This window comes from Meles meles, chromosome 5 (assembly GCF_922984935.1).
Source record: "Meles meles chromosome 5, mMelMel3.1 paternal haplotype, whole genome shotgun sequence".
Taxonomy (NCBI): Eukaryota; Metazoa; Chordata; class Mammalia; order Carnivora; family Mustelidae; genus Meles; species Meles meles.
Window position 1 is genome coordinate 13382501 of NC_060070.1, and position 14049 is coordinate 13396549.

At 38.0% G+C, this 14049-nt stretch overlaps 1 protein-coding gene across 2 annotated transcripts in view; it reads right to left on the bottom strand.

Moving 5' to 3' along the window:
- The window catches only part of OPRM1 (opioid receptor mu 1), a 70754-nt gene that overhangs the window by 14250 nt on the left and 42455 nt on the right, over positions 1 to 14049 (bottom strand). The window contains exons 2-4 of one of the 2 annotated variants that reach the window (XM_046006859.1): positions 5839 to 6191; positions 4608 to 5128; positions 1915 to 1959 (exon numbers count right to left, since the gene is read on the bottom strand). In XM_046006859.1, coding sequence (XP_045862815.1) covers positions 1915 to 1959; positions 4608 to 5128; positions 5839 to 6191 — 919 coding nt within the window. Of the gene's footprint in view, positions 1 to 1914; positions 1960 to 4607; positions 5129 to 5838; positions 6192 to 14049 lie in introns of those variants that run through there. The other variant, XM_046006858.1, reaches the window with a different exon arrangement.

The following is a 14049-nucleotide window of genomic DNA, read 5'->3' on the forward strand; positions in this document are numbered from 1 at the left end:
GATTTTATTTATTTATTTGACAGAGAGAGAGATCACAGGTAGATAGAGAGGCAGGCAGAGAGAGAGAAAGGGAAGCAGGCTCCCTGCTGAGCAGAGAGCCCGATGCGGGACTCGATCCCAGGACCTGAGATCATGACCTGAGCCGAAGGCAGCGGCTTAACCCACTGAGCCACCCAGGCGCCCCAAGGATAAAGTTACAATTTAAATCAGTTTTCAGTTTCATGTTTTATTCAAAATTCAGATACTTGTTCACTACCTTGACCTTGACCCAGTGAACCAGAGTTTCTTAGAGGAGTGTCTCAGAACTTATACTCATAATAAAGTTTGAGAACTTCTGGCTGAGACCATGGAATAATATTTGGGCACAAAGTGGCATTGTGTAGGAAAGCAGAGGAAAGCTTTGGATTAATATTAGAAGCCCAGGGTTCTGTCTCTTACTGGTAGTTTGATTTTTATGATCATTGAGCCTCCCTGAGCATTCAGTTTTTCATGTTTACCCATCAGGTTTGTTGTAGGAAGCCAAGGTGATAGTCCACTTTTTAATCTGTATGCTGTGATAATAATGTAAGATAGCATTATTATGATGGTTATGGTTAGTACAAACTCTTTAAATAATAATCCAACTGGTCTAAGAGAGTTGTTTCTTTTCCCATATAATGTTAAACATTAAAGGACATAGTCTAGGTATCACAACAGAAATGCATTATGGAATGCAGTGGGGGTGGGAAGCCAAGCAGTGAAGGTGGGTTGCAGTGGCCAGCGTCTCAGGTCTGAGCTGATCTGAGTTGATCTGAGCAAATGGGGGATGAGCTCTGAAGCAAGGTGGAGTCCAGCAAAAACTGTCGACTGGTACACGTACAGAGAAATTAAAATTGCATGGATAGCAGATGCAAAATGAATGTCTTTGCCTAAGTCTATCTAATAAAAATCTAGAAGCCATAAAGACAATGAGCTGAACATAAATCAGGCATGGATTTTTACAGCTGGAGAAGGAGCCTGAGCCCTGGAATTCACAAAAGGACATGAGGACATTTTTTATTTTACTTTTTTATACTTAGTCAGGGCAAGACCTCTTTAGGGCACTGAATCCAGTTTGTGGCCAGCTCATCAACAGCACTTGTTAGAAATAAAATTAGAAGACAAACACAGATGTAACAATTTTTTTTTTTGAAAGTAGAACTTTTGATCAGAGGACTAGAGAAAAGAAAAGGAAGAACCCCTCCCATGTCTATTTGCCAGTTACTGAAGGGTTAGCCTGGAATGACGTCAGAGTGTCATGCAAGCATTGGGGTTGTCCATCAGTTGTTTAAGAAAGGGGTCATTCTCACCACCCTCCATATCTCCTGAAATATCATGAACCCTCTCATCATTCATTCATTCAACAGATTTTTTTGGAGTAGTTTTTGAATGTGTCAGACACTGTTTTAGGTAGCTGCTGGAGGAAGAAGAAGGAGCAAGGCAGATGTGGTTCACGGCCTCAAGAAGCGATGCCTGTCCAGGGCAGCATGTGTCTACTGGAAGTAGGTACTCCTCTGCAATGTAACTGCAGCTACTACCATCAGGAGGTAAGGTCTGTTTTGAATTGAATCTAGAACCTGGAGAAACCATGAGGACAGCAGGGCTAATGTGCCGCCCCTAGGCTGAGCCTGGCTAAGACTGGAAGAACATTCTAGGCCAGCCCAGCTCAAACTATTGATCTACGGAAATGCAAACTACATAAATGGTTGTTTTAAGCAGCTATGTTTTGGAATGATTAGTTAGGTAGCAAAAGCTGACCGAGTCACCCTTAACTATGTAAAAATGATGCAAAGTTTATTTGCGGCACAGAATTTTCTCACACGGCTTATGAAATTACCTTGATGACTGCCAACTCTTCATTTTGCGCTGTAGGGACATGGTCTCAGTGTACAGTTGTCAGAATACAGACACCCTGGGAAGGTTTGATATTGGATCTCTGATCTGCAGAATATGAAGTTGACTAATGCGCTTGAAACGTGACATATAGAGTATAATCTATTTCTTGGAGAAAATACAAATATGTAGGCGAGACATAAACATCTACAACAGTACCAAGTCCAAACAAACAGTCAAAAAGTTCACGCAAATCCAATTAGCTTTGCCTTGCAACATAATGGGTCACGGTGTCAAAACAAAAACACGAATCAACAAAAAACCCAAAAACTTATCTGTCAGATTCTGAATTTGTCTGACTAGTAAACTATGTCCTATAGACATGGCCAAAAAGTGTCTGATTTTTCCTTTAAATAATTTCATTATTTTGACTTATTATTGAAACTATCACCAAAGGCTTATGTACCGTTCCAGATGTCCCTGTGTAACCGTTGCGATTCTAATGATGACACCTCAGTGGAGACGAGTGAAAGAGATCTTTGCTTTATCTTAATTTTCAAGTATGTCAGAGTGTCTTTTCCTGGCAGCCACTCTTCCGTCCAGCCCTCTCAGCTGGGCATTTTGGGAAAGCAGCCAATTCCAGGGCTAATGTGTTTCTGCTGTTATCTGAAACTGATCCTGCTTCATAGAGGCAACAATGAAGATAAGCCCTAATTGGATGTATTTTTAAAGCCAACCTTTTAGTTACTTAGAACAGAGCTTCCTCCATTAGCTTCCTTTCCCTGCTCTCTGGCAGTGCAGGAACCACACTAAATATGAAAATGCCGGATCTGCATGGGAGTCAAGAACAGGGTCGGGGCCATGGAAGGATAGTCCTACTGAACTGAGGAGAAGCGCTCCATCAGACAGGCCGGGAGCTGTGCCTCCGGGAGAGCTGGTGAGGGAAGGGCCCTGAGAGAATCCGATGTGACGAGAGGCCCTGCAATGGTCTAGGGTAAGGCTCCTCACAGCCACACCCCAGCATGTCTGCAAGAGAGGGAAGGTAGGGCAGGCCCGACTGAGGGAGAATCAATACTTCATAGTGGGCTCCGTCCCTGTGCTCCAGGGGAAGTCCTTTGTTCCAAGGCAAAATGTGTTAACCTTGGTTTGAGATTGAGAGTTTCAAATTGCATTCTGTGATGTATTATCCTCAGGTCAGTGAAAATCTATTTGAATCCCTACCCTCTCTAAGTTACTCACAGGCTCTTGATAGCTGCTGAGAGGGAGAGCTGCTTAGTAGAAGAAGCAGGTTTAGAGGTCCTGATGTGGAAAAAAAATAGAAAAGAAGCAGAGTAGATTTCCTTCTGTCTTTGACTCAGTCTGAAATGGAGCTAGAAGTGGCACAAAATAAATTAGTAATTTCCCTTTGGTTGGCAGTGAGTCGAACATCATTACCTTATACTGCCTAGAGGGTCCAAGTTCCGGTGTTCCTTTTAAAAATATTTAGTATCAGAGGTGTGAGGATTAGCGCCCCCTATGGCAGACCATGAGGACCTCCTTAAGCTTCGCTTGTGGTCAGTAGGAAAGGGTGAGCCTGCGTGGGGTTGGGCTGGGGGCCTGCAGTGGGTGTTGGGGACACAGAGTGGGACCTGGAGAAAAGAAAATGAAGAGGAAGCAGCTGCTCTGTACCACAAAGCTCTTCTCCGTCTGCCTCCTCAATTAGACTTCCCAGTCATTTTTATAAAGGCATCTGTTCTCACAGTCCTGGCCTCTGACCAGGATTTACTTCACTGGAAGTTTGAATTTCAGTTCTGTGTTATAAAATTATGGAGGCAGTGATTTTTGGATGCTGACACTATTATTTGAAACTTTACTTATTTACATTAATATTAAGAGTTAAGTGGTATATTTGATTTACTTTCTAGTCAGATTCCAAAGTTTGCACATCAGTGGCTTATCAAGGTCATATTAACTTTGAGACACATTTTTCTCTTTTCTGATTCTCATGTGATTATAATACTGTATATAAACCTTGACTCCTCCCTGCAGGCTGCCCTCTGTACTCTGTGCAAGGGAATATATCTTCCAAAAAATAGTCACTCCTCACCATATTAACTCTGACTGGTATGACGACTGTTAAAAAAGTAAATCAGTTCCAATAATTAAGTAATATGTTTGAGGTTTCCACTAGAGTTCAGGTATAAAAATTGACAAACCGATGGCTGAACAAGTTAGGGCTGGCAATTTTTTTTCTTTTTTCTGTCTTTTCTCCTTTGTTGTGACAATGATTTGCTGGGAACATCTGGCACCCAGCACACTGAGTGAAGTGATGACCCTCTCTGTTTAACTACAGAGCCAGAACAGGACTGACTTTTAAGAAGTGACATGGATATTGGAATGATATGCATGAAACATAAACATTGGGGAAAATGAGGAGAAGTCTAGAACAGCATCACTTCCACAACGTGCTAACACCATTAACTTCGCATAGAAGCAACAGCTGTGAAGATACTGATTTTTAGTAGCTTTATGGATTTCTAGTTGGTGTACCTCTATATCTAAATAAATATACACAAATACATAGAGCTGTTTAAATAACGTAAAGTACCTCTCTTGCCACAGTGACCATAATTTGCTCTCCTCCCTCAGTCCTCATAAGGGACTCCATCCCTTAGTTACTGATTCACTTCTAATGGTTTAAAAGTTTGGATTGGAACAAAAATCTATAATTTTTATGTCATCCCCCATAGGTGTACCCAGTTCTAGAAGCTGCATACCTGATGGTTAGTCCTATCCACCGTATTGGCCGTGGAGGGGTGGTCTCTGGTGTTCTGACGGATTCGAGTGGAGTTCTGTTGCTCGATGGTAGAGGAAGTTGGGATACAGAACTCTCTGAAGCATCGTTTGAAGTTTTCATCCAGAAATGCATAAAGGACTGGGTTCAGGCAGCTGTTTGTGTAACCTAGAGCAATGCAGAAGTGCCAGGAAACGGTCTGGAACGTAGTTTCTGGGATTGTAATCAAGGCTTTAATGATGACATAAATGTGAATGGGAGTCCAGCAGACAATGAACACAGCCACAACCACCAGCACCATCCTGGTGATCCTTCGCAGATTCCTGTCCTTTTCTTTGGAGCCAGAGAGCATACGGACACTCTTGAGGCGTAAGATCATCAGTCCATAGCACACAGTAATGATGAGGACGGGCATGATGAAGGCAAAGATGAAAACACAGATTTTCAGCAGGTTTTCCCAGTACCAGGTTGGATGAGAGAATGTGAGTGTACAATCTATAGAACCTGGAAAACAATAATTGTAAGGCAGAATGAGCAGCAACAACTAATTACAGCTTTAACCAGAGCTAACTTAAAGCCATTAAGGAAAGCCAATAAAGGAAGATTTAAAAAAATCGAGGGAGAAAGCTCTCTGTTGATTTTCAGGGAGTTATTTTTAGATTTTTTCCCCTAAATATCTCATGTTTCATCCATTTTGATCACATTAAGCTTTCATTTAATCAACAATTATGGAACCTTTCACTTGAGCTAGATCTCCTATGGGGTCCATGTTGACATAAAAAATACAATCACTGTCCAAAGTCTATAGGAGGTTCCAGGTAATGGATAAATTATTTCTACTTTCTGATAGGTGGTTCATGATTTTGATATGAGGGCTAGAAAAATAAATTTGTCATGTTGACAGCCATTTGAAATTTTAAAACACCTTCATGTACTTTTGTGTTTAAGTCTAATCAATCTTGTAAGAGCTATATTCTTATTTTCCTGTCATTTTGATGAGGTCAATACAGAGAAATCAGGAAACAATAGATTATATTTTCTTTAAAATGTTTAGTGTCTTAAAATTTAGGAGAGAACTCCTATTACAAAACATTCAAAGTCGTTTTGCTAGAAAAAAATCACTGAAATTACAATTTGACTGAGAAGTTGGACCACTCATGACTTTACCAGCACGTCAGTCTATAAACCCCTCACCCCTCGGGCCTGCAACTTACCATGCCTGTACTTTGTTGTTGCCATGAACATTACAGGCAAGCCAATGGCTGAAGAGAGGATCCAGTTGCAGACATTGACAATTTTGGCATTGCGGGGAGTGCGGAAATCCAGGGCCTTAACGGGATGGCAGACTGCGATGTAGCGATCAACACTCATGGTACAGAGGGTAAAGATGCTGGTGAACATATTATAGTAATCTATGGAGATCACAATCTTGCAGAGGATGGTTCCAAATGGCCATGTGCCCATTAAGTAGTTGACGCTCTGGAAGGGCAGGGTACTGGTTGCTAAGGCATCTGCTAGGGCAAGGTTGAAAATGTAGATATTGGTGGCAGTCTTCATTTTGGTGTATCTAGGAGGTGAAGGAGGAGCAGTGGCAAAGTCAGAAAGAGACCAGTGTGAAATATAGATAAGCTTCCAATAATAAAAAATATTGCAAGGGTTAGTGGAAAGTACTTGAGATGAGGTATGGGAGAACTATTTTCTGATACTAGATTGGCTATTCCTAATCAAGTATCTATGAGCTAAATATAGTTTCTCTACCTATCAATTTTATAATTTGTAAAATGGCCATAATAACAGCTAACAAACTGATTTATTGAATTTTTTTAATGTGTCAGGCACTGTGATAGATGTAATAGACACAGGGAGTGCTCAGTCATATATCCAAGTCTACCGATATTCATGAAATGAATATAAAATGAATGATAATTCATTTTAACTCTAAATATGTAAAAGAAAAATTTCAGATATATATAGCTAAAAGTATGGAAAAATGTAATCATGCAAAAATGTGTATGTATATATATCAATGTAATAGCACAAGTGTGTTTATATGTATGTATAAGTATATATTGGTGTATGTGCGTGCACGCACACACACACACACCCCGAGACTATTACGGTGGCACAAAGAAGAAATGAAGGGGTAAGGTAAGGGAAGAAGGAAGTCATCCTGGAATTGTAAATGTGCAAGTTTAATCTTACATTAGTAAGAGTAGGTTATTCTAGATCGAACACCTAAATAAAGGCATAGAGTTGAAATGGCACGATGTGTGTGTTTTGGTAGTGCCAAAAAGTAAAATCCCACCAGATAAGGACAATAACTCTGGCTGGGTAGGAATACAGAGGCCAGTTCATGGGGCGATTTGTATGCCATGGTAAGAAGGCTGAACTTTATCCAGTCCATGATGAGGAAGCTAAGACTGTTTGTTTTGTTTTTATTTTTTAATAGCTTTATTGAGGCGTAATTGACATACAATAAATGGCCTATAATTAAAGTGTACGATTTGATAAGTTTTGACATATGTACACACTTGCAAAACAATCATCTTAATGAAGATCAGGAATTGGCAAACTGCAGCCTGCAGACTCAGTTGGGCTACTGCCTGTTTGGAAAGAACACACTCACATTCATTTAATTACTTCTTATCCGTAGCTGTTTTGATGATGCAGTGGCAGAGTTGAGTAGTTGTGACAGAGACCATATGGCCTGCAGTGCCTAAAATATTTACTATCTTGACCTTTACAACAAAAAATCCCAACTCTTGATCAAGATAATGAACATATCCATCACCCTCAGAAGTTTCCTTGGGCAGCTCCTTGATCTTTCCATTTCCCTTCCCCGCCTTGACTCCAGCCTTAGGCAATCACTGATCTTGATCTGTTTTCTCTCATTATAGGTTAGTTTTCATTTTCTAGAATTTTATGTAAATAGAATCATTCTGTATGTACTCTTTTTTGTTTAGCTTCTTTTGCTCTGCATAATATTTTGAAATTCATCCACATCTTGTTGCATGCATCAAATAATACATTCTTTTTATTACTAAGTATGGATATTATTATTATTATTACTGAGTATGGATATGGATATCATTGTGTGGCTATGCCAGACTTGTTTATCCATTTACTTATTGATGGGAATTGAGTTGCAGGTTGTTTGTGAATACAGAGTTAGCTGTTCTGAACACTATTATAGTCTTTGCATGAAAATGTGTTTTTCTTTCCCCTGTGTAAGTATCTAGGAGTGTTGTATGTCTTCAAAGTCATAGAAATTAGAACTTAGAAGGGATGAATAGGTATACTGACAATACTACTAAATTATATATGATGGGAGAAGAATATCTTGCTAATATGTTGTTCAACTGTCAGATGTATTTGACATTCCGTATCTATTTACCTTAATGTTAGGAACCATACTCAGTTTCACTCTGGGAAATGACACCTTTTCCACCTTTAGTCTGTAGGCTTCGCAGCCTCCAAGATCAAGTGTAGGCTTTGTGGTGGGCTCTGTTAGTAGTTCAGTGCGTCAAGATGTAAAGTGATTGGGGCCATGGTGAATGTTCAGGGCTGGTCTCATGTTTCCACCAGAGCTCTCTGAGTATAGTATTTTTAAGATAATTAAACCTGAGAGAATGTAGTGTTGTTGGAAGGGCCTGTGTGAAAGTGGATCCAATATGGAGGATGTGGATTTGAGAGAGCAAGAGACGAGTATCTGCCTGACGCCAGGAACTTTTTGTTTACATGGGGCAATCAATTCTCTGTAAACTTTAGCCTATGTTTTCCAGTCACATGAAATTAACAAGCTAACTCATTTAGCCCAAGATGGCTGCTGGTTGGAGGAGATAGTATTATGGACTCATTTTCTTAGGGCCTTAATTCAGTGTTGAGGGGAGTTAGTTTGGTTCCAGTAAGCACCAGGAAGCTGCAGTTATAATGAAGGATTTTATGAACCCTCTCAAGGTCAACAGGCTCAAATCGTTTATTCAGGCTTTAAAATTCTGATACACCAACTTGACTGTCAAACTTGCGGAAGTTGCATTAATGCCTGAAAGTCAGATCTGGGGCCTTTTGAATTGCTTTAGAAGTTTTATTCCTTTAAAAGATTTAAAAAGGAAAAAAGGCAGAGAAAGCCATTTAAATTTTTTTTTTTAAGATTTTATTTACTTATTTGACAGACAAGTAGGCAGAGAGGCAGGCAGAGAAGAGAGAGGAGGAAGCAGGCTCCCCGCTGAGCAGAGAGCCCAATGAAGGGCTTGATCCCAGGACCCTGGGATCATGACCTGAGCTGAAGGTAGAGGCTTTAACCCACTGAGCCACCCAGGCACCCCCAAGAAAGCCATTTAATTTGAGGAGGTAAACCAACCTGATGTTATTGAGGACTCTAAATGTGGCAAACAGAACAAGGTAATTCAGACAAGATCCTCCAAAGTTCAACAACAAGCAAATAAAAACAAAATTCAAACTATGACTTTAAGGATTTTAGAATAACCGACCTGGATGCTGAAGAAGTTTAAAAAAATTTGATATTTATAAATATAAATTTCCTCCACAAACAAGGGGAAAAAAAAGAACCTCATTAGCTACACCACTGATAACAGACCTGCAGGATACAAAAGCACGCTTGACTATCTTAGCCACTTCCCACTCAGCTGACCTTACACTTCACATCTTATCTTTAAGAGTGTATTACTTTAAATAATCAGGTTCTCTACTGTCAGTTTTATGACTCAGAATACCTCTAACCTTTTCTTCAGGCTCATCTTAACACTAGGTATTTATTGATATATGTTTATTTCAGTTAAAAAAATTCCCTCCCCCAGAACGAGATGTTTATGAAACAAAATTAGGTTAGGGTCCTCTATCATGAGAGTGAAAGTGAATATCTACAAAAGCTGTTTCAATTGACATTTTACAGGAACAAAGCCGTTTGAATTATCTCAATTTATCCAAAGAGCTTTTCTCTAAAGATAGCCAGTGTTCTTACCCCAATTACTCACACTTTGAGTCACAGCAACATATAAAAGAGGGTTTAGTAATTTCCTAAATATATGTAAGAGAATTATACAAGACCAAAGTTTTAAGAATTCCAATTGCCTCCAACATATCTCTGAAGGCTTGAATCTAACAGGACAGTCTGATCAGAAAAGGGGTCGTGCCGTCTAGCCAACATGAACTTTTCATTCTGCTTCATTCTGTTCTGATGCAGTGATATGAATTTTGCCTCAGAAAAGTTACATGAACAGTCAGTCCCACTGTAAGTTGTAGATGTATACAAACCAGTGCTAGCAACCATGACAAAGAGAATTACCCGAGTGGACCTGAGAACACCTCATTCTGGGGGAGGGAAATTTTTTAACTGAAATAAACATACATCAATAAAGCCTCTGGATAGTAACACACAAACCTCTTGCTGTCCTTTTCACCTCTTCCTTCTTACTGTGCCATGAATGAGTTTGGTGACCAAATGGGCAAAGTGAAACGGGAGGGATACATGGCATGTCCTTGGAGTGTCTCTCCTGAACTCACAAGGCCTTTCTGACCTTGGCCGGTTTTACTGTGCCCTCTGAATTAGGGATTTTCCTCGAGGCAGAGGCTTCCTCTATTTTTTTTCTTTCGATTTTTTTCTTTTATATTATTTTCTTTCTATTATTCCCATTGAAATTTTCCTAGTATGTATTTTTTAAAACCTGTTCCAAGTGATTGAGTAGTTAATTTTCTATATAAATCCAAATATATAGCCATGTAATTATTATTTTTGAAAAATTATATTCTCCAAACTCTCAGTATTTGATCCATTTTATGGAGCTTCCAGATGCTGTGTTGGGGGAGGCATTATGAATCCCATTTCATTGGCAGCTTAAATATTCTCCCAAGTTTCATGTGCATTTTTTGTTTGTAAATACCCTTCCTTTCTTTGTGGTCATAAAAGAACTTCTATTTATTTTCAGACCTGTTCTTGGTGTCATTTTCACAATTATTACTACTTGCCAATACATCATTGATTTTTACCAACATATATTAAATGAAGCCACACTGAATAAATTACTTGTATAAACCCAATGTACTTTGCAAACCTTTTGTTATGGCTTTATTTTGAGTTAATTTTTGAGTTGTGATGGTCTTATCTTTGGCCAGAAAAAAAAAATAACCAAGAAACCTTGAAAAGAAGAAGAACATATTCTAGAATCAAGCTTGTCAGTTTTATCCCATGTCAAGCCCTTCACATTGCTCTGCTACCCTCTCTAGGAATTCACAAAACAGCCAACTGGGATGTGCAGAGGACTTTCACCTCTTTTTGGGCTAATTTTCTGCTCTTTCATGTTTTTACCAAATGGATTTTTTCCCCCTCTTTTTTCCTGTTTGCTAATCCCTGTGAAGTAGAAAGGCATCTAATCCAGTAAGGATTCAATGAGCCCTTTCCAGCACTGTGCTTGGAAAGATACTTTTATTCTATCTGCCCTGACTTTTATGTCTATCCGCCCTCACATAAAGAAATTCATATGTTTAACAGAGAAGATAAGGTATTAATTAGAGGAGCAAAGTGGTCATATGACTACCTACTTAAATTTCTCATTTATTGTCCATTTTAATTTGATATTTCAGGCAAGTGTGTGTGTGTGTGTGTGTGTGAGAGAGAGAGAGACAGAGAGATTGAGATCTAAAATCTAAAATAACCAAAGCTGAGGCCAGTGATGATACTCTCATTAACATAGAAAGAGACTATATATTAATTTATTATTTTCTTTTATGTTCTCCACTAGTTTAGAGAAAGAGGGAACAGGGATTTCTCATTTTTGCTATAGAATGTTTTAAAATATTTCACTTACATTTATTTTGAAGTGGTTTTATGTGGTCAATGATCAAATTTAAGCTTATACTAAAAAAAAGAGACAGTATTAACCTCAGACCTCCAAGCCCTGTGGACAATAAAGTGACTGTTGCCTGCTAGTTTGGTTCAAAAAGAAGACAGAGAGAGGCTTATAGGAAATTAAACAAAGACGCACTTCCTTTCAGAGGTTAATTGGTTCTTTCTGTCTCTGTGTCACCAGAATGTGATAACCATCAGGGACTTTTTGGTTGAGTGTTCCTTTCTCTTTATCCACACCTGCTTTATTTTTTATTCTTTCTTTTTATTCTTTCATTCTCCTCCATCTCCCACTAATGACAATTCATGAGGAAAATATCTTTCACCCAGAGCAAGGGGAAAAATCTGCTTTCTTGAAGTAGATTGAATGGATGAACCCTTTAAATAGAAAATGTGAGATGAATAAGTGATTATATTTTACATTTGTGGCTCGGAAAAATCAACGTAAAATCTGTGTTTCCTCTTAATTGTGTAGAATCCTAATGACATTAAAATCAAATATATTTCTATTGTATCAACTTTACTGCTAATCTCATCATTTCCTTTTATATTGCCTATTCTTTGCCAATTTTCCTCTTTATTTCTCTTATTTTCTTGTATGCATTTTTGTAAGATTCTTCAAGTTCTCCTTTTGGAAATGGAACTGAGGTGGAGGATGGAGTGAGAACATGGTCAGATGCCAACGTACCCCGCATCTGGTCAGAGGAAAAAGTGAGAGACTACCATTATGGCCAAGAGAATTTGTGTAACCATTTTTTTTTTTTTTTTGGATTATGCTTTTTGGAAGTGCTTATTTCCTGCTTTATTTCATTTCCGGAAATTTTACTTCAGGACATGAATAGCATTTATTTCATCAGAAGTTTATATGAAAAAAATCATCTTTTGCCTACTTGATGCCAAATTCTGTGATAAATAATATTATGTATCATAGAAAAATATTACTGTGCTAAATCCTCTGATGTACTTAACCATTATAACTGGTTGAAATATTCTTGTCTATAGCTTCAGATTTTTGTTTACAGGAAAATATCATCTACTTAGACAAACTGACTTCCAAAACAGCATGAGAATATTTACCTCAGAGATAGAACTTTTTGGTTAATAGATAACAAGGTTTCGATTTTATTTTAAAGGACTGATTTTTAGAACTTAGAAATATCTTAGATTTCAAATTTGGAAGTTCTCAGAGAAAAAGAAATGTCTTCTATTAAAAATTTTGTATGTAAAAAAGAATCAAGTGTATATTAGGACTAACTTCAAATAATGGTTTTATCCCTAGGTACTTGTTTAATAATGAAGGCACACAACAACAACAAAAAGAACACAACTTCACAAACCATAAGAGACTATGGACTCTGAAAAACAACCTGAGGGTTTTGAAGGGGCGGGGGTGGGAGGTTGGGGGAACCAGGTAGTGGGTAATAGGGAGGGCACGTATTGCATGGAGCACTGGGTGTTGTGCAAAAACAATGAATACTGTTACGCTGAAAAAAATAAATTAATTTAAATTTGTTAAAAAAAAAAGAACACAACTTCAAAATATGATAAAGCAGTTTTACCAACAGCAATATTAGAGAATTGCTTTTAAAGAAGATCAAGCATATGCTACAGATTATAAATTTTTAGAAGGCATAGTCTTCCTGTAAAATTATTACCTATAATACTTAATACAACAAATATAAGGCTTCACTTATACTTTTGGTGATGATGTACATATGATCACTCACTATAAGTAAAATATGAAAGCACAAATGGAAAAGTTAAATAAAAATAGAGAAAATTTATCCATTCAGCAAAGAACTCAGCACAAAATTTACTGGGCACCAGTAAATGCTTATTGAATGAAATTAAATATAGAAAGAAGAATTTGTGTTATTTTATTTTATTGTAGTAAAATAAGCCAAATGTTTTTTAGGGAATCAACAGTTTTTAAAGTAAAAGTAAAGAGGAAATATTCTTTGTTCCCCCCATCAGTTCATTGTCAAATTAAAAAGAACTTTGATCAAAAAGTCATGTAATTATGAGAAGGTACTGAAAGGGGCTTTCTAAACCACATTGTCTGATCACCTTGTTTTATGGTAAAAGAGTCTGAAGCATGGAGACATGTACAAAAGTTTGAGATTTTTTCCTCCCATTTATTTAGGCTTCACCTAAAAGTACAATGTGCCTTGTGTACTGTATTGTGGGCCGTGTACATTTCTGGGAGTGCATTGCTATTAACATTGCAAAGTACTTTGCCCCAGCAATATTTGGGCATTTAGTATGCAAAGCTTTTTAATCTTCTCAAAAATGATCATGCTGGGAACATCTTGGAAATTTTGAAACATTTTCTCATTATATTGAATGTTGTAACAGAATCATAGTTTTTAAAGAGTGGAGTTCACATCTTTTGCTTTACTTTCTTACAATCCTTTATCAGTTCTATGTAGTTGATCCACAACCTCTCTCTCAGGTTCTATAATTCCCTTTCCGGCTCTCTCTTGAGTATCCGCACCTGCCATTGGCTTCTCAAGTGCAGTATTTCCCCAGATGTAGTCATTCTTCCTTACTCCTTAACACCACT